Source organism: Pipra filicauda, unplaced genomic scaffold (genome assembly GCF_003945595.2).
Source record: "Pipra filicauda isolate LSUMZ 115617 unplaced genomic scaffold, ASM394559v2 scaffold244_size1468961_pilon, whole genome shotgun sequence".
In the NCBI taxonomy this organism is placed as follows: domain Eukaryota; kingdom Metazoa; phylum Chordata; class Aves; order Passeriformes; family Pipridae; genus Pipra; species Pipra filicauda.
In genome coordinates, this window is record NW_024104359.1 from 40,464 (window position 1) to 65,445 (window position 24,982).

Consider the following 24,982-nt stretch of genomic DNA (forward strand, 5'->3'; position numbering starts at 1 on the left):
GTAAATTAGTGTACAAGTCATTATCCTTGAAAATAAAATTCTAGCTCAGCAATAGGATTGGAGATCTGGGATCATTCTGTACAGAACCTGGCTGTGATATAACAGACTTCAATGAAAATAATCTCTGCCTGATTTACTTCCAGAAGGCAAACCTGTTGTTTCATGTGACGCTGGAGGTGTCAGGAAAAGATAGATTAATATCACTGTAGAAACAAAGGTCTCAGTTTTGTTAATGCATGGATAACACAGAGCAGATTTTGATCCCACCGACCACCCAAGGTCTGCTTTATGTTGGTGTCTGGAGCTCACTCACAGGCAACTGCACTTGTGCAGTGTCTGTATGAAAATAAAATTGCTTTTGCTTAAGATGCTTTGTGTCATTCACTTTGAAGGCACAATAAAAGAAAAAAAGTTTTAATTCAAATTAATGAACAATTTCCATTTCTTTTGGAAGTTCAATAAAAGACTTTTCTGTGTTTTCTTTATTGCCAAAGTAATAAAGAGCCCTATCCTTCTCTAAATTTTATAGCTTATGCAGATTTTTAGATTCTTTTAATCACATGGGATGAGAAATATTACTTAATGTGATTTTTTTTTTTTTTTTTGCTATTTTTGCCTGATGTTTGTCGTGGACGTTTAAATAGTTTGGGTTTTTTCGTGTTTTGCTCGTTTCCCAGGTTCAGAACTTGACGTTGCGCAGTCAGAAGCTGGGTGTGCTGTCAAGTTCCCAGAATGGCCCACCAAAGAGCAGCAGTCAAACCCAGTCATTGTCCCTGTGCCCGAATAAACCTGTCACCATTTCCAAGGGCAGCCAACCAGATCCCTCAGAAAGCAATAGGAAAGGCGAGAGCCCAACTCCGGAGTGCCGGAGCACGCCGGTCACACGGACATCCAGCATACATCACCTAATAACACCAGGTAGGCTGAAAACAGAGCGACAGGACACTTCTTTTCATTAAAATAATTGGTATGTTACGGTTCTGTCAGAGTTCAGCGCTCTCTGACAGAGTTCTTTTAGATATTCCACATGAATGGAGTTTAAATTTTAATAGTAAATTTATTTATTTGTTGATATTGGATGTTGCACAGGATGTTGACTGAGCAGATGCAGTGATGCAGGAATGTTCTTAAATCACACTACAAGCACAATATAGCAATTGCAATACACAGTTGAATCACAGCACAAACCAAGGCTCTCATTCCTGGTCTCCCTGTATACTTATTGTCAGGCCATGTCATCCCCAATCTCTGGGAAGCATTATGTGGGCTGAAACCCTGTCAAGCCTCTTGCTCTCATCAAAATCTATTTGTTTGTGGTTGGTTTGTTTTCTTCTGTCTTGTCTGTGTCATCAGAATGTTCCTCTATCAAGTACCTTTATAAATCCATAGGTAATAATGCTCAGAATCTTAGTATTTTGTATTAAGAGATAAATGAAAATAACCTGCACTTGGTTAGATAAGCACTTTCCATTGCATGCAGCTTATTTGCATCTTGGCTTCCTTATTTTGAAAGAGTGAGGGTAGTTTAGACAATTGTTCTGAATTCTGTGGAATTCAGCTTGGCTAATGGCAGCTTTTAGAGAAAGAGTGGGATTTGGAGGCAGACATTCTGGAGGTACTGAGCCCTAATGCTCTCAGAGCTCAGTTTGGTAAGGAAAAAATCCATCCTTAGTAGCAGAATAAATCATAAAAATCCTACATAAATGAGTTTTTTCTCAAGTGGACAAGACAAAGCAAGAAGAGGTTTGGATGTGGAGGACAATATGTGTGTGTGCTGTAAGGAATTACTAGTGAGTTACTGGTTCACTTTAAGGTGGTATCTCTGGAAGCTGCACTATTTTTAGATTGTACCTCTCAGTCTGTGTATTCAAGTTCAGGCAAATACTTTCAGTGGTTTAAATTTATACTGAATTCTTGGAGTTTTAGATAATACTATTCTTAGAGACTAAATAAACTTTTAACTTAGCAGTTATCAGTAAATCCTGATGATTGTGACATACTTATAATTTCTATTCCAGTCTGTTTCAAAGCAAAGGTTTAATTCCTTTAAGGTTGCATGAAATTCTTGAATAAGCTGGATCAACTTAAATAGATAAACATAATAAACATAAGCTTAAATAGGCTGGATCTTAGAACTGGCTCCAAAAAGATAAGTTTATGTACTTTTATCTAGAAAGTACATATATGTAAAAAGCATGGCTACGTTTCTTTATTCATTGCTGCATTTTCCTTTGGGAATGGATATATTCTCCTAATAAATTGTTCTTGTGTACTGTGTGCTATCAAAGAAGATATTTCTAAACATGTATCTTAAGTGTTTGAAAAATTGTGCTGATCTTTAAAGCGAAAACTTTTTAAAGTATTTTATAATGTTTTCAGGATTTGAAGAAATAAATACTAATTGTCAGGTGTGGTTTTTTTTTTTTCCTCTCACAGCTTCATATTCTCCATTGCAACCTCATTCTCTAGTAAAGCATCAGCAGATCCCACTTCATTCACCACCTCCAAAGATTTCCCATCATCAGCTGATATTGCAGCAGCAGCAGCAAGTCCAGCCGATCGCACTCCAGACTCCTTCGGGCCAGGAGCCGCCTCCATCCCAGCACTGTCTGCCCCTCCCGAGCCACGGGCTTCCTCCGGCTCCCAGCAGTGTCCCGTCCCACTGCTCGCCGATCCACATCCATCCTCCGCCTCTAACGCTCTCTCCCAGCCCATCCCAGTCAGCGCAGCAGTCGGTGGTGGTGTCCCCTCCGTCGTCGCACTCCCCGAGTCAGTCCCCCACCATAATTATTCACCCCCAAGCCCTTATCCAGTCCCAGGCGAACTCCCTGGTGCCGGCGGCGCTGCAGCCGGAGCCGGCGGCTCCCCCGCCCGCTCCCAGCACCCCGGTGCGCCCGGTGGCGCAGCCGCTCAACCTCCCGCCGCACCTCCCGCTGCCGCCCTCGCCCGCCGTGCACATCGGGGCGGTGGAGCAGCCCGGCCTGGTGTCCCCGGGACAGCAGCTCGTGCCCTCCACGCCACACCAGCAATATCCCGCCCTGCAGTCCGCTCCCATCCCTCTGGCTGCTCCTCCCCAGCTCTCGGCATCGTCCACCCAGATTCAGCCGCTGCCCTTGCAGTCTGTGCAGTCTTTACAAGTGCAGCCTGAAATTCTGTCCCAGGGGCAGGTTTTGGTTCAAAACACTTTGGTTTCTGAGGAAGAACTTCCTGCTGCAGAAGCTCTGGTCCAGCTGCCATTTCAAACTCTTCCACCACCACAGACTGTCGCAGTAAATCTGCAGGTGCAGCCATCGGTTCCCATTGAAACTCCAGTGGTAAGTGGTAACATTACATCCTTTATTCTTTATCCTGGGCTTCTGCAGAGCTGTGACTCTGGACCATTGACTTCAGAGGGAGCTAAGCCAGGTGCTAGACAGAGGACAAGAAGAAAGCTATTGACTATAGAAATGAGTTTTAAGGAAACAATAGACATTTTTCCTCTGGTTTATTTTTTGTTGGCTTTTTGTAATGGATCATCAGTCAAGAATATCAACCAGGAATCATAGAAGTGCAAATATGGAACTTAGAATCTTATCTTTTAGTGAAATTGCAGTATGTTTAAAGTTAAAAAAGTAAATATATGTTAATGATTATGTTAAAATGAACTTTTATAAATGTACCATATGGACTGTAAGCTCTTACCTCTATCTTAATACGAATATAGGCGTTCCAAATTTTGAGTAAGAGAAGCATCTCTATACTAAATGTGAAGGTGTGTAGCAGATTATTAAGATAATAGGGTTCTGAATAATTATTTTTATACTAACATAGCAAATATCCTCATCATAAAAGAATAAGGCAACTTTTGATGCTGTTTTGGTAACCCCCAGCACTGCCATTTAATTGGTTCAGTGTTAGTTTCAGATGTCTGCAGTTTGTAACTGAAGGTTTTGGCTTCAGTCACTGACCTAAAATCATGTACAGTGAAATAAAATGATGTGCAAATAATGCATTTAAGATGCCATCGAGATTAACTTGAGCAAAAGAATCGACAGGTCTTCTAGGCTTTTTTTGGGCTATCAACAGGTTAAGGAAGGAGGTGTGGTGTTCATTTTTAACTTATATTAAGAGTTAATAATCTCAACTGTGATATTTCATGTAGAAATCAGGCAAAAGAGTATAAACCAGGTTTGCTTTTGACAAGGTGGTGTTTTACATTTTAATCTGCTCAACTGACTCAGTAATTCATGTAAATTTAATAGTTTTGAGGAAACTACTTTAGAATCTCTTAAACGCTTATGCTTGATAGTCTTGGTGTACTCTTCTGAAATACTGAGTTTGATTATGCTGCTGAATAAGTTAGACAACAATTTGCAGTCTTGTCATTAAACCTGTGTTTTGTAGATGTGTTTAAGTAGCATCAAATATGTGTGTAAATAAAAATACAGTTAACTACACAGATCAAAAAAGTCAAATTCTCTGGTCTCTTTATATTTTGCTATTTGTAACAAAATACTTTAATTTTGCTCTCATAGACATTGCGATGTCCTCAAAGTTCACTGTTTGGTGTGCAGTTTGGAAACTAGTATTTTATTAGGAGATTAGCATATTTGAACTGGTAATTTATTTTAAAAACTGTATTTATGCAACTCTTTTAAGGTATTAGGATAGAATGGAAATCTCTCTAAAGCAATAGTTTGTTGGATGCAGATTTACCAAGTGGAGAATGTGTGTGAAGAAGAGATGCCCGAGGACTCGGATTGTGTACACATGGCAAGGACACCTACACCACCCACCTTGTCTCCACCAGCCATAACCTTGGGGAATGGAGAGGCCCTTAATTCAGATGATCCTTTGTCAGGTGAGGACTAATGTCCAACTAAGGTAGCTTTTGACATGTGGATTTGTGATTTGTGTAAGTAATTAATGGCCAACTATGCTTATGGTCAGTAGATATTGAGTAAAGGAAAATGTTTGTGTGAGGAGTGTGTGTTTGTGGAATATATAGTCTGTCTAGAGAAACAATCTTGTTTTAGGGGTAAAATCTATAAATCATAGGGAAGAGCCTGTTAGGTGGTGCAGAAATGGGTCTATCACCTCTTATTTCTAGAATTCTGAGCCAGTGGTTGGACATCAGTGATAAAAACATAACATACTTGTTATCTTTTTCAGAACACGGGGGACTGCCTTCAGTGACATCATCAGTCAGTGCCTCAGTAATTAAATCTCCATCTGATCCTTCACATGCCTCTATTCCACCACCACCTCTTTTGCTTCCAGCAGCAACGACAAGGAGCAACAGCACCTCAATGCCCAACAGCATTCCTAGCCTAGAAAATAAACCTCCGCAGGCTATTGTTAAACCCCAGATCCTGACCCATGTCATCGAAGGCTTTGTGATTCAGGAGGGGTTGGAGCCATTCCCTGTAAGTGTAGAAGTTGCTAAGAATTTTTTACTACTGATCTTTGAAACAAACTGTTTGTGAGGATGATATTTGTGGCTAGTAGGTATTTAGATCCTGAATTATTTTTCAGGTGTTGGTTTTGATCTTTTGTCTACTGATTGGTGAGTTGAGTAGTAGGTTATATCTGGAGATAAATACAGAGAGTGATTTTAGGCTGCCATTTGCAGTAACGTTTTTACATTTGTCTGTCTCCAAGATCCCTCAATTTTAGTGATACCTTAATTTAAACCTCAGAGCTGAGTCTGTGTTAAAATTCCAAAATGTTAAAAATTGTTATTTAAAGCACTGGCAAACTCCTTAGGGGGCTAGGTGTGATTAGTGCTGTGCCTGGTTAAGAATTACTGTTGAAAATTTTAAATCCACAAATGGGCAATTTAAGACCTGCCTTATTAACTAATTTAATGTGTATCTCATTTCACCATTCCTTCATTTGTGTAGATATAATGTGTTTCTTCCTTTGTTAAATGTAATTGCAAAGTGTGCAGAGCTGAGTCTTTTATTTGTTAGAGAAGGGGTATTTAGAGCTTTGGCACCACATAATGATTCATGGATAGGGAGTAGAAACTGGTCATCTGCTCGGGTACAACTGCTAAGTCACAAATACCATTTTTAGTTATTCCCTGTTGCTTTACTTTTACTGCAATAGGTCAGTCGTTCGTCTTTGCTGGTGGAACAGCCTGCAGAAAAAAGGTTGCTGGTGGAGGGTCAGATCATGAGTGTTGTGTGTGTGGAGTCAGACTTGCAGAACACGAAACACGCAGACAACTCATCGGACACAGAAATCGAGGATATGATTGCAGAAGGTTTGTGGGTTTTGTTTAAATACCCACTTTTTCCCCTTCAGTTTTGTGTGTAGTACAGAATCCCATCCTGTCTGTACTTCTGGAATCTTCCTCCAGTCTTTACACTGTCTTTAATATAAACTATTTTCAAATGTTTTTTGCTCACTACACACCAACACAAATGTCAAGGCATTATGCACTTGTCCTGCTTAGAATACAGTGGTCTCCAGCACACCTCATGAGCTAAATTGAGTTCCCCATGCAGTGTCCAACACAATCATCATCATGGACTTTTTAGAACTCAGCAGTCAACTATTTTGGATGTGTAACACCACTGTTATTGTTCAAACCCACATGTAGATAGCCTTGTGTGTGTGCTGTGAAATGGAAATCAAACTGTGGCCTGCCCCAGAAAAGCAAAGTTATTCTGTGAACGTACATTTTTGGATAAATTCATCCAAGATTTGAACGTTCAGAATTTTTTAGCCACCTCTGGATTTTCTCTTCCACAACTTGAGTCTTTGTTGCACCAGAGCTGGTTTTGGTGATCTATTTAAATTTGTCTTAATGCATCTCTTTGTTTCATTCTCTTAAAATAGTTCTTTTCCCACTTTAATATAAAAACTGCAGTGAGCAGAGTAAGAAGGGACAAATCCAGTGCCTGCTGCTGCCCCGGGTCTGCATCAGGGAAGCTTGGTTTAGAAAGCACTCTGAACTGAAGCAGAGTGTTTGTTGGTAGTGAAGACAAGTAAACGTGGCTGGAATTTTCGATTGAGGGTGATTTACTTTGCTACTCAGGCAATATGTATCTCTGCTTAAAATTAAGAATATATTTTTACTTATAGCACTGAATTTTAGTAGGAGCTGGTTTAGCTTGGAAGCGCAGCTCTGAAAGGAAATATTGATAGATTGTAGCCCTCCTACTTGTTGATACAACATCAGTGCAAAATCAGAAACTGTGAAAACAGTGCCTGAAAATCCATAAACCAGGGTTTCCTAGGTTGTGGCTGATGATATGATTGCATTTACTAGGATGTCTCTGGATAGTCCAGGGCCCTTCATTTTGCAGTAACAGCCTAATTTAGGCTATGGCAGATATTTGAAGTTCTTTGCTTTGTGACTTTCTTTTGATTATGTTGTAATAGTTGTAATTCTACATAGAAAAATGAAGAAACAATTTTTAGAGTCCTTTTTTAAAGTATATTACACAATATTCTACTACAAGATAATCTGAGGCCCATACCTTATCCTTCACAAACCTTCACGTAGGCATGTCAAACTAAATTTTAGAAGGCAAACATCTGGCACCTTAATAGTGAAGAGTTGCAGTGGGACTGGAAATTTTCTATATCTTTAATTGAGTTTAAAATTGCTGTTGATTTTTGTATCATCTCCCAGTGAGGGGCTTACATTTAACCAGTTCTTTGAGAGGGAAGTCCGGTGATATGAAACCATCAGGCACATCAAAAAAGGTCATCTGGTAAATTGTTTGACTTGTTTGGCATTCTTTGGTTCTTTTGCAGCTCAGTGGAGTTATACTGATTTTCTACACAAAAATGAGACCTGTAAATCTCCTGTCTACTGATTGTGCTTAGTAAATTGATGTTAAATAAACTTTCTTGATCAAAAGTATCGCTCTTTTTTAATATCGTATTTCACCCAATATATTTCAAACAAAATAAACTTTTTGCCCTCTGGTGTATCTTCTAGAATGTTTGAAGCTCTGCTTGCAATAGTTATTTTGCCCTTAATTTGTTACACTAGATGTTAATTCAGTTTTGTTTTCGGTATGAACACTATGCTGTTTCTCAGATTTCAAACAGCTTGTCTGTTTTATGGAATTCCTCAAACATTCATGGATTTGCTTTTAGTTATTGTTCCTGACAGCTGGTGTTAAGTTTATGTACAAAAGTCGTAACTACTCATGAGATGAACTAGTAGGAAACATCCAACGTCAAGATGCATCCACATATGCAGAAGTTGAGCAAAGATTTTCTTGTAGTGAACGAGGATATGATTGTGTTTGTGGTAGAAACACCCTTCAAATACGCTTTTTGGTGTTTCCAGCTCTTTGCTGCCCTAGTGCTTTTTGTGGAGCAGGAAAAGAGCCACCTCATCTCACCAGTAACAGAAAAATATTCTGTACCAGGAGGCTACAAATCAGCAGATACCATAATCCTCTTTTTTCTTGCATGCAGCTTGTCTTTTTCATAGATTCAGTATTCCGTAGATTCAAGATTCAATGTTTTCCTTGCTTTCACGAGTCACAGTTGCTTATTCAAAGAAAGTATTTAAAAGGTTACTGCATTATGTCATTACAGGAGAGCTTGAATTTAGACTGTGGAAGACCTGATTCTCTTAAAGAACTCTTTATAAAGTAATTTATGAAGACTGTAACTCTGTTTAACTGTTTGCTAAGTTCGAGGACATACTTGCTCATGGATGGCTTGAAATACAGCAAAAAAAATGATTAAATTCATTACATAAGTTAATTGAAGGTTCAGTAAGGTTCAGTTTGCTCAAGATCTTTTCCACAGAGAATGAAATCTACAGCTTGCTCAGCTTTGCATAATGGTCTGTTAATCAAAGGATTTAATTAAATGTGTTAGATATTTGAAAATCTTTTACCTCCCTGCTTGAGGTGAGAAATGTGAACATAATTCGTGTCATTGAAACCGACTTCTTTGTGCCTCACTCCTTTCTTTAGAGGGACTGGATGAAATCGAAAATGAACTTCTGAAGTGTGAATTTTGTGGAAAAATGGGGTATCCCAATAAGTTTCTACGATCAAAAAGATTCTGCTCCACATCCTGTGCCAAAAGGTAACTCTGTCTAGTTATTGCTTATCGTTAAGTGGTTAATGGATTAACCTCTCTTGGTTAAGAGAGGAGGAACTCCCAGTCAACATCTGAATATAAAGTCTTCCATCATTACAGCTGGAAAGTTGACATTTAATCCCAGATGTTTTAGAAATGGGGAATAGTTTCCCATTTCTAGTCACTGCTTAGGTCTTTTGTTTGCATTCGTGTGCCTGGAGGTGACCTTTCTCTTTGTGTCTGCTACATTCCCATTTTAAGTACTGGGAGTTTATATTTTTCATTTGGTACTTGTTGGGGCACCACCAGTGAAATAAATTTAAGAAAGGGTTTGGTCCCTTAATCTTAACATGGGATTTTTGCCTCCATCCTCTTTTGACTGGGTATCAGCCAGGTAGAGAAAATGGAACCAAAATATGCAGTGTGATTTTAGGTTTTTAGTGGATATTTCGGAGAAGCAAAACCATATTACGTGATAAAATGCAAAGGTATTTCTGTCATGGAAACATTTTAAAAATGGGAAGGACAGACATCTTCCAGGGATGATCTAGGTGTACTTGATCCTGCATCAAGATGAGGGGCTTGAGTAAGTGGCCTTTGAGATACCTTTCTCTTTTATTGCTGTGACAGCTGTTGTTTTAATTAAGCAGCATTTCTGCAACACTGTGATTTTATGGTTACTTGATTGAATTCAGTCCAAAAAACCATTAGTGCATTATTGAATATATCTTACTTCTTTAGGCACAGCCTTAGTTGCACTAAGAAATTTGGGCTGTTTACATCAGACAAGACCAGTCGTTGGAATCGGAAGTCAGATAGCCAAAGTCTTGGGCGACGCGGGCGTCGGCCGAGCGGCCCTGAGGGGGCGTCACGAGAGCATTTTCTTAGACAGGTCTGTGGAATATTTGCTTAAAACTATGGCATTGCTTTGGGAATTGCAAATAAAGCCTAATACTGTAGTGTATTTGTACTGCGTTTTCCAGCTTCCAATTACTTATCCATCTGCAGAAGAGGAGCTGGCTCCTCACGAAGACGCTGTTCCAACGGCCATGACCACGCGGCTGCGGAGGCAGAGTGAGAGGGAGAGGGAACGGGAGCTGAGGGAGCTGAGGATCCGGAAAATGCCAGAGAGCATCGACCTGTTGCCAGTGGTGCAAACTGACCCCTCAGGGTGGACTGTGGATGAAGTTTGGGCCTTTATCCATTCTTTGCCTGGTATGTTATGTGCAGTAACTTGCTCTCTTGTTCTTTAACAGTGAAGTTCCTTGCGTTATAGCATCCCTGTGATGAGGAGGTGATGTGGTTACAACACTGGTGTACTCCATAGTTGCTCATAGAGACTGGAATGTGATTTGTTTCCTCTTGCTTGTTCCTTCAGCACAAATCCCATGTTGATAGAACTAGTCCCACTTCTGCTGTTGCATCCCAGCTGATGGAGTTTAGAGCTGTTCCTTCCTTCAGTCTGACTTCTCTCAAGAGGTCAGTAGAGAGGTCAGACACACTTCCTCCTTGTTACAGTTCTCTCTTCCCTCCTCACTTGCTGATTATTGAGTAGAAAAAGGAAGAGCAGTGTTATTTCCCTTGATACAACTGATACAACTTGATACAAGTTTGAAAGACCTATCCTGATACAAGTCATTAAAAAAGAATAAGCAAGTTGCTTCTATAAGGTTAAAGTTTATTTTGCATAGCTTTGCTCAGAGAACTCCTGCCTAGAGATTCTGTTTACTGGTAGGCACAGTTTGTTCTCAGAGTAATTGAAGTGGCACATAAGCACAATTCACTTGCAAGTATGAAACAAAAAATGTTATTCTTAAAATGCAGTTTCTGTTTTGAAACATTACTTTTAGAATATTTCACCAGCAGCTGGAATTAGGGTGGCTTTGTATTATATAAACAAGATAATCTTTGATTTTAAATTAACTTTACACTTCTCTATACTTAATGAAAATTTATTGTATTTACTCATTCTCATCTATATGAAGGCCTAGTTTCTCTAATACTTTTTTAAAAAGTTCTTTAAACAGTATTATATTCACAACTGGCCAGAATTATTATTGTTACATCTACAGCTACATTCATGTTTATTGACAGTTTCGGTGTTTATTCTGTTCAATATATTCTCAATTTACTCTCTTGAAAAAATAGTTTTTCATATGCTGTCAGAGTTGAATAATATGAAAAATAATAGAATTGATTTTCATTATGCTGGTTTATATTATGTATCTCCTTGGTGCAGTCCCTGCAGACCATCTGCCATGTTGTAGGAGATGGTGATTTGTCACCTTTCCACAAACATCAGGGACATCTGTTCTGGATTACAGCTTTTGGTGTAGTCTGTAGTTGAGATCTGAGCTCCTCTGGAGCCTTTTGGAGAAATGAAGATTGTAGGACACTTCTGCTGTTACCTCTTTTTTCTGGGAGAAGAGACAGCCACAGTTTAAGGACAATTTTCTCCTTTCTTTCTTCAGTTGCAAGATAAATGGCCCTTCACTCGCTTCCCATCCTTTTTTTATTTGGCCAAGTTATTGCACAAGAAATAGTTGCAAAAGTGCTTAAGAGTACCCAGATGTGCTTGGATTAGGGAACTGAAATACATTCAGCTTCCATCCTCTGCTTTTCCAAAATGACTTTGATAAAAAGTATTTCAGAAGTTGCATGGAAATTCTTTGTGTCCTGCTTAAAGGAAAAAGCCTGCAACAACATCCAGTTATCTGTTTGAATAGGACCAGTTTTGTTCTGAAATGCAGGAATTTCTCTTGATCTCTCAGATGCTTTATAAATGCTGTGGTCTGACAATCACAGTGTCATTAAGTCAGACGTGCCATGGTACCTTTCACAGGAATACTCAATATTTGACTTACAGGTGTTTTATCTGTTGTCAGCACTTCAACAGGAAAACCTTTATGATGATGTTGTAGTTAATTGTTGCATGAGGTCTGTTTAACAAATCATTAAGAAGAAAAGTTGTGCTTTGTTCTTTGTTTAAAGCCAATGTTTCCCAACCTTGAATGTTATGACCTTTACACAGTAATAGTCCAAATTAATTCAAGTTTGGATGTCAATACTGCCTTCCGTGTTTCCTTTCCATTTATCTTGTACACATTTGTAAATCCATCAGGAAATTAGACTGTCTGTTCTTGATAGAGTTTAAATCTGAACACACAAGAGGACATGACATGAATTGCTCTCATCTAGGTAGAAGAGGAGTTCTTCAGAGTAATTTCATATCTCTGTAATAGTATACATTTAAAATGGGAAAATGTAGAAATGCCAAAAAATAGGCTTAACTGAGGAATAATTGAAAGCAGAAATGGAAGGTGGAGCACAAATTAAAGTGTGTCTGAAAGGCTCTGAGACAGATGGAGAGACCACTGGACTGAGAACACAAATATCTTTAAAACCATGAAAAACATGGCTAAGGGGAAAGAAGCTTCAAATAAACAGCTGACAATGGATGCTCTCTTCACATCGTCCATCTAACAGAGCTGCCATGGATTCAGACACATAACTGGCTGTTTCTGCTTAACAGATGTCCAGAACACCTTTGGAGAAACCTTTGTGTCCACAGTGTTCTTCAGTGGAAAAGGACCCTCAATTACTTGGGGCAGTCCAATCCATGGAAGAGTCTTTTGTCTCATGTTGCAAACCTCGGTAACCTGAGACCAGGTTATTTCATGTTCAGAGTTTAACGTGGAAAAAAGATCCAGCTAGTTTAAAGTTGTGCTTGTGAAGTGAGTTACTGCCCTGTATAGATGACAGATATCTTCATGAGATGGTTGTGCTAAAGCCCATAAATCAAAACTTTGTTTCCTCAACCCAGTGGTGTAACACGAATGGACTTAACACCTTTTGGAAATGGTAGCTATGTGGATGTTCTCCTTGAGTTGCACATAGCAGTAGAATATAGTATCTTTCATAACAGTACATAGTAGTATCTTTTTATTTCTGGAAAGAACCTATTTGAATTATGCTCTTGATTACTATGTCAGTGCTGTTTTCCCAATTTCTTCCAATTGTGGGAGGTTGTTCCTCATAATGAAATTTCAATTCTTAATTGAATTTCCCAGTGAGTTACGGTGTAATTAGAGGCTGTATTAGAAATTACTTTCAGATTATCTCAGAAGTCCCCATCGTAATATTGAACTCTTGCATATACTTCAGGTTCTGCAAGCTAAAGGGATGAGCACTGGAAAAGGTGTAGCTGAAAAGCTCTAGTGTGGACAGAATCATTACATCTAAGAATGCATATTTCTAACCAAATAAATCTATTTTTTGTCGCCTTTTAGGTTGTCAAGATATTGCAGATGAATTTAGAGCACAAGAAATTGATGGACAAGCTCTCCTTTTGTTGAAGGAGGATCACCTAATGAGTGCAATGAATATTAAGCTTGGACCTGCATTGAAAATCTGTGCACGTATCAATTCCTTGAAGGAATCCTAGGAGGTGAACACGAAGGTTTAAACAACAGTTTCTCAGTGACAGAACTGACAGTAATATGCCAACATCTTCACTGTGGCATGAGTGTTACTGTGATGTTTTGTTAAATTGATGGGGTTTTCCCCACATAAAGACTTAAAAACGTTCCTTTGATTATACCAAGTAGTCCTCTGTAGTTTCCAACAACTAATAGGTTCATGGTAAAGCCTGAGTAATATTTTGAGTTGAAGTTTTTCATGTAAAAACATGGAGTGAAATACGCTGTCATAGGTTAAATATTCCCCATCATGTACTTCATCTTATGAGTTTAAGGTTAACACCCCAGCCCCTACCCCAGTCTAAACACCTTTTAGATTGTGTTGCTGTAATCTGAAAGATTTTTTTCCCCACATACAGCAGTGTTTGGACTGAACTGACAGAAGTGTCCACAGGCCCTGTGGAAGCACTAGTACCAGTAAAATGCTATGCATTTAGTTGTGCTCTCTGAGTTTCTTTTAGTCTTGAGCTAATTGTTTGTAAGGGGTAGGTTGGCAGCTGGCTTACCCTCATCTCTGCCACTATAGTATTTTCTTGAAGTCTGTAAAATACTATAAACCTTATAGATGTCTCATCAAAATCCTCATGATCAGGCTACTGACACTCCTGCCAGAGGTAACTGAAGCACATGTTACTTTACTCTTTGAATGCTGCTATGCACTAAGGGGGCATTAAGTGTTAGGTTTGTAGTTTCACATGCTGCTAGTTAAGCTAGACCAGCAGTTCTCAAATGGGAGATCAGAGTGGGCCCTGAGGAGGTGTGTGAGCCCTCAGGGTTCAGGTTCCCAAATGCCTGGGTGTGAGGGGCTGAACGCTGCAGCCAGAAACAGTATTGAGACAAGTTACTGGAGAGGCTGGAGGTAGAGAAGGGACAGCATAGCTCAGATGTTCTTTTAACTGATACCTCTTCTGACATGTCTTTCCCTGTAGTGCATTCCCATTGGCCCACTGGAAGCTCCCAAGCACCTTTGTTTGTCCCCTGGCCGGTGTGAGCTGGGCTTGCAGGACTCTGAGGAAGGAGCACAGGGCATTGCTCCATGAGGCCCCTTCAGAGCTCGCTGTAGGAGCAGCTGCTGCTGGCATGAGGGAGCCCAGAGCTGTGGGTCAGCAGAAGGAATACCAACACTTGGCAGCTCTAGGAGAAATCTCCAGGGGCCCTGCTTTGTCCCTCTGGTAGGAGATTTTGTCTTGGATGCTGCAGATTTAGGCAGTGGGATTTTAGTGTCTCCCACCATTTTCCTTCTCACACTCTTTGTGGAACAAACACGTGTTTCCCCAGTTTCTGATGCTCTTGGGAGCTGCCTGAGCTCTGAGGCAGCAGCACCTTCTTGGCCTTTGCTTCTCCATCACCTGTGCACGGATGTTCATGGATGTATTTTGTACCTTCTGTGCCCTCCCTTTTGCAGCTCCACTCCCCTTGTGTACAGACCTGGATCCCTAAACTCTTGTGTAGGGAAAGAAGGGTACGTGTGCTGGTAGTTGTTGTGTATATTTGAATTAAATATGTGTACTTGTCTGCAAATAATGTATTTTGTATTTTATGCAAATTAATGCATTATATGTGATTGTGTAAGGAGGTATTCGGGAGGACTGTAAAGTATTCCTGCAAAAAGAGGAACTGACCTGAAGTTTGAGAACTGCTGCCCTAGATCAAAAGGAGTCAATGCACATACACTGGCTGAAAGGCAGGTTTGTGTATTATTATGTATAATATTTAACTGATGACTTTAAAGAGTAAGTTGGGATTACAGAAAAATCTGTGCTTCATTTTCCTTTAATTAGATCATTACTTTGTTTCCACTAACAGACTTTCTATCCTTATCTTCTGGAGATCAACATTAGAATAATTGTTTTTAATTACAACTGTTTGAGCTTATTAATAGCAGATATCATCGATATTTTTATTAACCACTGAAGCTCCAAGTTAGGACAACCCATTGCTGTTACACATTGGTATGTGGTGAGAGCCCTTGTCCAAATGTCACCAAAGGCTTTAGAGAAGGAATTGATGCCTGGGTTTATTTTGGAGGGAAGTTGCTAAGCACTTTCTAATTTGTTTTTTCTGTCTTTGATTACTGTTGTAAAATAAACTTCTTAGTTGAAGGTCCAGCATTTGGCAATGTTCATCTGAAAGGTGTTCAAATGATGGAGACAGTGTGTTCCCATTTGTAGCATTTCTGTAAGATACACAGTGTAGCATATCTGTAACATATGTTCTAAAGGATATGTTCTGTTTTGATGAGCTAATTGAAGACTAAAGATATCTTAGATATTTATCCTTTGGCTTTTGTCTAAAAGTTTTATTATTTTTATACGGAAAGTTCACTGGCTAATTTTTAATCTGTCTTCTGATTGTACTGTTCTTAGGCAATGTAAAAAGTAGGGCTGCATAAGTGTGGTTTGTTAATGGCTTAAGGCATATTAGAAAACGTGGACTTAGGAGTCTTATTTAGACCTGCAGTTAATCAGTGTTACATGCATGAGAATTTCATGGCTGTTTTAATTTTGCTTTATTAGGCAGCTTTCAGGAGAGCTCCTCCAGCTTGTGTTTGTCCAACTCACTGCCAGGTGCCAGGAGCTCAGAGCAGACCCCAGAAAGGCACATCTGTTCCTGTTCTTCTGGTGCGTGACATTCCCTGTGGGTTTGGGAGAGCCACAGATAGTGAGTTGTGCTTTAAGTATTTTTGAATGCAGCAGCTAAGAATGTGGGCCTTCTGCAGATTGGAAGTTTTTTCTCCCTCACTTATTTTGGTATTAAACTGGAACTTAAAAGCAGACACAGCTGTACCAACCTGTGCTGGTAGAACTGCACTCCTGTGGGAGTGTTTGCCAGCATAGCTGTGTCAATAAAATCAGATTTAAAAAAAAAAAAAGGCACACTTGTATGTGAAAATAGGCTGGAAAATTTCCAAGTGCAGCTGAAGACTACTTCAGAAGCTTTTGAATTTACTCAAAAAAAGCAATATAATACTTAGACTAATAGTCCTCCAGAACCATTTTACTTACCAACCACTTTTTGCTGTTCAAATAGGTGAGGTTTTCCCAGGCTTATACTACCATTTCCCATGGCTTTCCCACACATGAGGCTGGACCCCCTTGAAAAGAGGAAGTATTGCAGGTTTTAATTGACTGGTTTTTAGCACTTGCTCCCACTGGATGTATCTACAAGAAATCCTTTTAATTAGCTTTATTTCCTGGGGTTTTGCTTTCTGTATTCAGACTTCTGCTGTTGTGGGCTACATCTCACAGTAATCCCTGCAGTATTTCAGTTCCTATGGGAAGAAATGCAGGATGTTGTGGGATCTTTGCTCAGAAGGGAGGTATTTTGCATGGCTTTTTCCCTTCCTTTTTCTCGAGTAGTCCCCATCCTGCCCTACTCCTGAATGCAAACTGCAGCATTAGCTCAGGGCAAACCCTTTTACAGAGCACTGGGCTGAATGTGGCTGTCAAGGTTTCATCCAGTAGAATTAGAATTATTACACTTGTCTCAGCTTCAGGGTTTATTTGGGGTTTTAAGGAAATACACAGGAATGATCAAAATGGGTGCTCAGCCTCCCCTGCTTCATCTGGCTCACATCGCTGAGCTTTGCAGCAGGAGCAGGGAACTCTGGTGAGGAAACTTGGCCACCTTGTCCCCGATCACCAGAGAGTCTTTGAAGGGTTTTTAGACAGACAGTTTTGTAAATCCCTTCTTTACCCATTAATCCATCATATTTTTTCCAGAAGTGAAGTTCTGGATGGCAGGTAAAACCTTTGCTAGGTTTTTATCCATGAGATATCTTAAACGGAAGGTTTATGTCCTGCAAACATCCATTTCCTCATTTCTTTCCTGTGAAAATATTTTTTTTTACCCCCTGACTTCTTTTTGGACAAATCACAGTTAGTAATCCAGCCTTTCAAATAGAAAAATGGAGTCTACCCTAAGTGCAGATGTGGCAGCAAGAGGAAAGGAATAGGATAAACCCAAGTATTTCGAGCAGGTCTGTGACAGCTGTGAGGAAACATTAGGAAAGGTGTGGGTTGAATGAAGTTTCTTATGAGGCTGGACTGGGTGTAGTGTGTCACTGCCTGGCATGCCAGCTAAAACTTGTGACTGTTCTCATTTTAATATCACAGTATCATTGCAGGAACTTCCAGCTCAACAGCTTAACCGATTTCTTACACTCTGACAAGTGTAGAGCTCTGAGTGATCAGAGAATTCAGTGACACCTTTTTTAGGAGTCCCCTTTTTGCAAATAATTAGGCATCCACATAATTTATAACATGAGTAGTTCTGATTCTATTGAGACTATTCAAGTTCATTCAAAGTAAGCATGTATAAAAAAGCTTGCAGGGTTATTTTCTCACCAGTATTGCATAGAGATGTCCTGTTAGCATATATTTAGAAATATAGTTGTTATCATTAACCAAACTTCTACTCATCGATTGTTCCAGGCTGCAGATAATGACTCTGCAAAAGAATCAATCTGGGGTACTTTTTTGTAATGTTCAACTTAATTAGTTTATTAGAGATGGAGACAAACTAACATTTCAGAGTATTTTGTTTTCAATACGTTGTTTCTGTTCAATGCTGAGTGGAACAGGTATGAGCAGAGCTATAAATGAGTAATTTCAACGTAAGCTGTTAGTTGCTCGTAGTGAGTTAATTTTCAAGTCATTCTTGCTCAGTGGGCTGCAGTTTGAGACAGGAAATATTGTGAGGAGAAAGAAATATAAACTCATTTAATGCTTAGCTCATTTAAGATAACCCTAAAATAGGTTAATTTTAAAAGAATTTGCCTTTAGTCTTGAGAATTTATTTAGACCTGATCGGTTCCATGTAGTTACATCCCCTGGATGGCTTTGCAAGTACTGACATTTAAACAAGAGGTGGTGATTATGGGCCAGACAAGTGCCAGCTGTGTCCTGCTTTATCCCCTGGGTCTCGTGGTCAGCACTTTCACATGTGCTCAAGGCCCCACCTTAAGCTGTGTAGGTTTGTGTAACCTCAGCATTAAAATCCCCACACACCTGCTCATTCCCTTGAAGGTTGTGTGCAGTATTTACTGATCCCTTACAGTGATGTGGAAGGAAAAAAGCAAAAGTTCAAAGTCGTGAAGATGTTTTTCATTGCAGGTATATAGGAAGCTCATATTCCAGCTTTTGTAGCCATGGATCTAACTTTTCCAGAGTGTGGTTCTGGGAGTCAGTGTTGTGAACAGTTTTCAAGTTAAAAAATGTTAAACTTCCAGCATATATTCCTTCTAAATTATCCAAAATAACTCTGTACAGCAAGGAGCTACAAAAAAGAGACTTAAAAAGATTTTTCCTCTTCAAGTAATTATAACTTGAGCACAATTGTACATTCATAGAATAGTGATCATAATGTTTAAGTGCAATACATAACACTTAAGGAGCATTCTAATTGTGTTTTAAAAGCACTGTGTTGGTTCATAGGGTTGTTGAGAGGCTTGTAGTGTTGTTCCTAGTCCTAAATGAGGGTATGTGTGCTGATTATGGGATTAGGCTCCAAGCAGAGATGTATTCGATTCCTGAGGTATATCTGCCCTGTGGATGAAGCCCAGGCAGCCTGTGGGAAGGCTTGTGTTGTCCTCCACTACCTTGCCAGGATATTCCCATCCTCTGGCAGCCTTTTGCAAAGTCATTTTTGGAAAGAACAGTAAGAGATTCTGCACACTCAGCTTCATTTTTAAGTAGTCTTTGTGTCACAGAGTGAGCAAACCAGTACTGATCAGGAAAGGTGTAAAGATGAAGGGTTTTATCATTTAGTGCCAAACACTCAGAGTTGAAAAGACATAGAATATCTCATTAAAATCAGTGTTGATTTGTAAGACATTCTTTATATGAGGAAAGTACAGAAGTTTCTCATTAAGGGTTAACACTTTGGCTGCTCTTACCATTAATATCAAATAATCCTATAAGAATTAAAGGCTGTAAAATATTTGAAATGTGTAAGGCTGATGTACAGAGGAGATGCAGCAGTGGTTGTCTGCAGTTCTTTTATTTCAGGTATTACCACCATCCTGGCATAGTTTCTGTCCTTCCTGGCAGTGAAACTGTCACCCTGTTCTAGAGAGGAACATGGTCCAGGGCTGCATGGCTGGATCCAGGGATCAGTGTTGGGACGGCCCAGAGGCACCAGGTGTAAAAGAAAATGCACAGAGGAAAAGCCATAATTGCTAGGAAGGCAATAAATAGGATGGAGATCACTGCACAACCGGTATCTCCCTCCATGAACAACGAGGATGGAAGTGGGCTTACAAAGAGAGGTACCATGAATATGTTTTAAAATACTTAACTCGGGCTCAGACGCCCCAGTGGATGCTACGTGGAGAGCTGCAGTGCCACTGCTGCCACAACAGCCTAAAGGCTGATGCTCTTTGGCACTTTCCCCTAAAAGTATGGAAGAATAAATTTAACAGTAACATCAATCCATTAATGTTTGTTTTGGCTGCATGTTGTGGATTCCCCGTGGAAAAAAAAACCAGAGTTTTAAAAACTTCAAATGGCTTTAGGAGCACTGCAGCAACTCTGGCAATTCTGCCATGTTGTGTGAACTGTAATTAGGGGTTGGGCAGCTGAACCACACTGATAAATAAAACACCTCAACAGCCTCACCCAGCTTGTTGCAGTTCCAGTTCTGTGTATGTTTGTGAATCAGAGACCATGAGACCGTGCTAAACACACCTGAAATGGACTGGAAAATAACTTTGCCTTCATCTGGTGTTAAATTAATTTTAAAGGAATTTTTCCCTGCCTGCCTAGTCTGTAGGAATTAGTTATTTCATTATCTTCTGAAATGCCTGGTGCATTACTGTATTTGAGGTATTTGCTGGTTTTTAAATGGAATTAGGTTTTGTAAATATTTTGTCAGCCCCGTTTCAGTGGGTGTCCAGTTTATATAAAACCTGAAGAAATGCTGTGTCAAAACCTTGTGTTTAGCCATGGTTATCCTATAGCATCTCTGCACTGACAGCAATTGCAGTTTGAGAGAGCAGGGAGTGATTGCTTAAGGTTGTTTTTCCAGTTAACATTGTATGTGCTTTCCCACTTTTAACATGGAAGTAGAATTTCCTCCAAGTACGTTTTCCAGCAGAAAAAATGAAATAATTTGTGGTGCCAAACACTTCAAAATATGTTGCTAAGTGTTGCCTCCTCTTATTGCACTAGTTTTAAAATTCAGTTTTTGATCACTTACTGTCCTTTTGATGGCCTTTTTAACAGATTTTCCCCCCAAACCACTTTCTACTCCTGAAAAATGTTTGTGTCCTTTTGATTACATCATGGAAGCCTCAAAGAAATTTACCCCAGACTGTGGGTGAAAGAAGCACTATGTGGGGTGAAGTAATAAAAGAAAATAATCAGACTTTAATATGTTTCAGAAATGTAAGATTAATTTATGATTCAGATGTGATTGTGTATTCTTATGGAGTGAAATATTGGAATATTCTTTTATAAGAAAATTTAGCCCACATAGTGTTAAATTCTGCAATTAAATCTATCTCTATAATTGATATATAATAATGTAAATTATAACCCAAAAATTTAAATTTTACAGTGGAAGAGCACACAGTGAATTATGTAAAAGTATGATCTTCACTTTGTGAGTCATTTTTAAGAAGCACTTTCCTATTACCAACTAGCATGTGAATGATTTTTAGATTCTCTCATTTGTTATGATCTGTAGAAGTGAAACTTCTTTAATCTGTCTGTTAATGGGTAAATCCATCCTACAAATGCTGAAACAAAGCACCTTATACTATGCTGCTTAAACTTGCTTGTAATTGCACCTTTTGTTATCTGCAGAGTTTTCTTAATGAGTATTCTTGTGTGAAATCATTGTTCCCTGTGGGTCTGGGGGAATGATTAACCAACCTACAGCATCATTTAGTTTCTCTTCCAATACAACATTGTATTGTGAGTTCAGTGCTTCAGAAATAAATGCTACTTTCATTTGTCTGCTTTGGTTGCATATCATTTATTTCTCTTCTACAAAATTAAACCAAGTCGTTTATAAAACGGTAAGAATTTGGAAATTAAGAGTATTTTTGCTCGAAGCCTGACTAATTCTTTCCCTACCATAGTCACCCTTCATATTTAACTATTTTAAAGTAATTTTGACTTCAAAATAAACTGTATTTTAATTTAAGCCATTCTTTAGCCTTGGGCATGTATTTATATATAGCAATTAACCTTGTTGCTTAGATCTCTGACTGTAGTAATTTAATTTTTAATATGTACTTATACATTACAGGAGCAGCAGCAAAGAAACAGCGAAGCTTCAGCACCTCTGCTGTGGCTGTGGAAGTTGCACATCTTGCACTGTTTTTGTACCATGTAAAGTTTCCATTTCTGTAGGAGCTGTAGCTTTACATTAACTAAAAAAATTTATTTCTTGTTAGACAACGACCCTTAACTTCAATCAAGCTGACACAAAGCCAGACTTTAACAAGAAAATACACTGCAAAAAAATCACAGAAGTTGTTTGAACTTTGGATCAGCACCTGTATGTAGCTCTCGCCTTGAAGACTTTATTGCATTTTGTACTGTAAAACCTGAGATCATTCCATGTAAAGGAAATGTAAAATTCTGTCATAAACATGAGGTTTAACAGAAAACTGGGCTTATATAAGCAGTGGTCTTTTAAACATGTAATCTGAGGTTGAATCCTGTGAACTGACAGTGCTTGCAGTGCACTGGGACCAGAGTCCTGCACTCCAGTGCAACATTCACTACAATATTGGACTTTTTTCCATGGAGTGTAGCTCTGGAGCTGTTTCCTTGTGTTGTCTGTAAGGACCCAGCCACAGAACCTCAGCGCCCACACTTATTGCAGCCTTTCCAGCCAGCAGCTCATTAACAGATGACAATCACCACACCCGGCTCATCAGCTGGCTCTGTGTTTTCATTGTCAAACGGCACAAAGCAGAATTTCCAGCTGACAAACGGGTCTGAGCTCCACGTCCCCTCTGCCAGCTCGACCTCGTGGCACCGGCACCAGTACACGGCTGCCAGGAGGAAGCTGTTGATGAAGTACAGCCAGGGCACGTTCATGTCCACGTAGGCCGGAATCCGCGCTCCCAGGAACACAACCACGACCTGGAGAACAACTAAAGGTGCCCAAGTGCCAAGGAAGCAGATGAGGAGTCTGCTCAGGAGCTGCCACTTAAAGCAGGTGGTGGTGTTGGACGTGTAGGAGAACATCAAAGCAGGCTGACTGGAGATGGAGACGAGCCTGGCAGACAGCAGGGTGGTCACCACCTCCTTCCAGCGAGCCAGGAGAGCAGTGCCCAGGAGCAGCACCATGGCACACGAGACTGAGTAGCTCTGCAGGCTGGCAGAGACAGGGCACTGGTAAGGAGAGACACTCTTCTGAATTTCCAGCTCTTCATAGACAGCGGGAACTTTCAGAATACAGAAAAATCCTGAAATCCATATAACCACCACAGCGAACACGTACAGTAATTTCTGGCCTCTTTTAGAGAACTGGGATGTCTGGGAGACAGTGGTGTAATAGTCCAGAGCAGCCACGAGGTACACGGGGTAGTGCAGAATCCCGCAGGTGAGAGAGGTGATCTGGGTGAAGAGGCAGATGTGGTACCTGGTGAACCGCATCCCCCAGAGCGCAAAGTCCTCAAAACAGAAAATGAAACAGAAGATCAGCAGCAGCGTGAGATCGAGAAGTGCCACTGAAATGCAAAAGTATCCCATAAAACTGGCTTTCACGTTTTTTGGCTTAACTTGCAACATGAAGAAATCAAGGAAGACTTTTCCGAGCATGATCAGGAGCAACACGCAGCTGGTTTCAAGAGTTTGGTTGCCGTGGGTGCAGTGGTACTGACCAGAACCATTTTCACAGAGTCTGGCAGCCATCCTCCAGTGGTGAAAACAGCAAAAAGCATCACAGGGCACAGTGCTTCATCTCTGAAAAGGAAAAAGTTAAAAAAAATTTATTTCTTGGTACCTCTACCAGTTAGTTAATTCTCCATCATAGCAAGTACCCAATTTACTCTGAGTTTTCCAGGCTCCTTAAGAGTAAATAACTTCACTAACACATCATTAAATTGCCAACAAGTGTTTAAATTTTATGTTCTTCAAATTACATCTTTGAGAGTTACAAGGTCAACGTAGACATAAGTTACTTTTCTAGTTACTGTCCCAAGGAAAGGTTTAGGAAATAAGGGTGACTGTGCTCCTTTCCTTTAGAAAGCATAGAGGTCTTTCTGTGCAGCTGGGCAGAGGGATGGAGGTTCAGAGCTCCTACACATTTTGAAGAAATTAGACAATTACAGAAATTGTACAAGAGATATCGCAGTGTGGCCTCACAGTTCGTGATGCTCATACAACCTGTGAGAAATTCAGGCTGCAGAACTGTCCTAAAAGCAGAAAAAGCATCAATGCAGCCCATCCTTTTCGGAAGTCCTGGAACTCCGAGGCAATCCAAAACACACAGGCTTCATTAGTGACTGGCCTTTTTTGTTCACCTTTAAACAATGTGAGTGCTACAATGACAGACACCTCAGAAGAGCTGGTTTTCCTTCGGACTTCCGTAAGTTTCCTTATGGTAACTCTTTTCTGTATGTTAATTCCTAAGGAAAATGAACACAGGATGGCTTCATGTAAATCAGCAAGACAAATTAGACAAAGCTTTCCATGCTTTCTTCTCTTTCCTTGAAGAAGCAGGATGGCATCAGTGACCTCAGTGAGAGCAGAGAAGAGCCGAAGTAAAGAGGAGTTGCCTCTCTAGGCTCTGTGTTATCCGCTGGATTTAAATAGGCAGCTGTGTTTTGTCACCCACTTGCCAGAGTCATTGAACACTGGAGTTAGTGCACGTTTGAGTTCGTGTGTCCTGAAAGGCAGAGTTGGAGCAACTAGAAGTCCTTGGCAGTACAGCTTGAGAAGTATCAACAGATACACAGATACGTATTTACAAGCCTACCTGGGCTCAGCGCTTCACTCTTTATCGGCTCAAGTGCATCCTCTAACACCTGATACGTCTCACAGAACGACTTAATTCCGTCCATGTTTCGTCTTCACGTACCGGAGGCTGCGCTCCTGTCCGCGGAAAAGGAAACCTGCACGAGAACAGGGTCCCGCTCGGTAAGTGTGTAATAATAATAACAATAACATATATTGTACCGCGGAATCACCATCCAGGCTGTGGGGACCCGGCTGCGGGCACAACCCGCACCCTGCGCACGGAGGGACCGGCGCTGCCCGCGCCTCCTCCCGGGCGCTGCCCCCCGCCCTCCCGGCGGGATCCTGCTGCTCCCCGCAGGGATAGGGAGGGAGGGAGGCGGCCGAGGGGGCTCCGAGGGGCTGCTTCTGCTCCCCACGCCCGGCCCCGGCACCCACCTGCGGCCGTCGCTCCTGCCCCGCGCCATCGCCTCCTCCCCGACGGGGACCGGGCGGGACGGGGCGGGACGGGGCGGGATCGTGTCCAGGGAAACGTAACATAACACA

General features: G+C 40.5%; 2 protein-coding genes across 10 annotated transcripts in view; one reads left to right on the forward strand and one right to left on the reverse strand.

Annotated features, from left to right (window-relative positions):
- PHC3 (polyhomeotic homolog 3) overlaps positions 1–24,949 on the forward strand; it is a 32,978-nt gene extending 8,029 nt beyond the window's left edge. For 5 of the 9 annotated variants that reach the window (XM_027733277.2, XM_027733279.2, XM_027733280.2 and 2 more), the window contains 9 exons: positions 678–918; positions 2,437–3,314; positions 4,690–4,840; positions 5,152–5,405; positions 6,091–6,247; positions 8,934–9,048; positions 9,784–9,934; positions 10,026–10,257; positions 13,332–21,478. In XM_027733277.2, the coding sequence (XP_027589078.1) occupies positions 678–918; positions 2,437–3,314; positions 4,690–4,840; positions 5,152–5,405; positions 6,091–6,247; positions 8,934–9,048; positions 9,784–9,934; positions 10,026–10,257; positions 13,332–13,486 (2,334 nt within the window). In that variant the 3' untranslated portion in view covers positions 13,487–21,478. Of the gene's footprint in view, positions 1–677; positions 919–2,436; positions 3,315–4,689; positions 4,841–5,151; positions 5,406–6,090; positions 6,248–8,933; positions 9,049–9,783; positions 9,935–10,025; positions 10,258–13,331; positions 21,479–21,921 lie in introns of those variants that run through there. The other 4 variants (XR_003543034.2, XM_027733278.2, XM_039381874.1 and 1 more) reach the window with 4 other exon arrangements.
- On the reverse strand, positions 22,268–23,392 carry GPR160 (G protein-coupled receptor 160). Its single transcript, XM_027733283.2, has one exon. The coding sequence runs from the start codon at positions 23,390–23,392 to the stop codon at positions 22,376–22,378; it is 1,017 nt and encodes a 338-aa protein (XP_027589084.2). The 3' UTR covers positions 22,268–22,375.
- Positions 24,950–24,982: the final 33 nt, after the last annotated feature.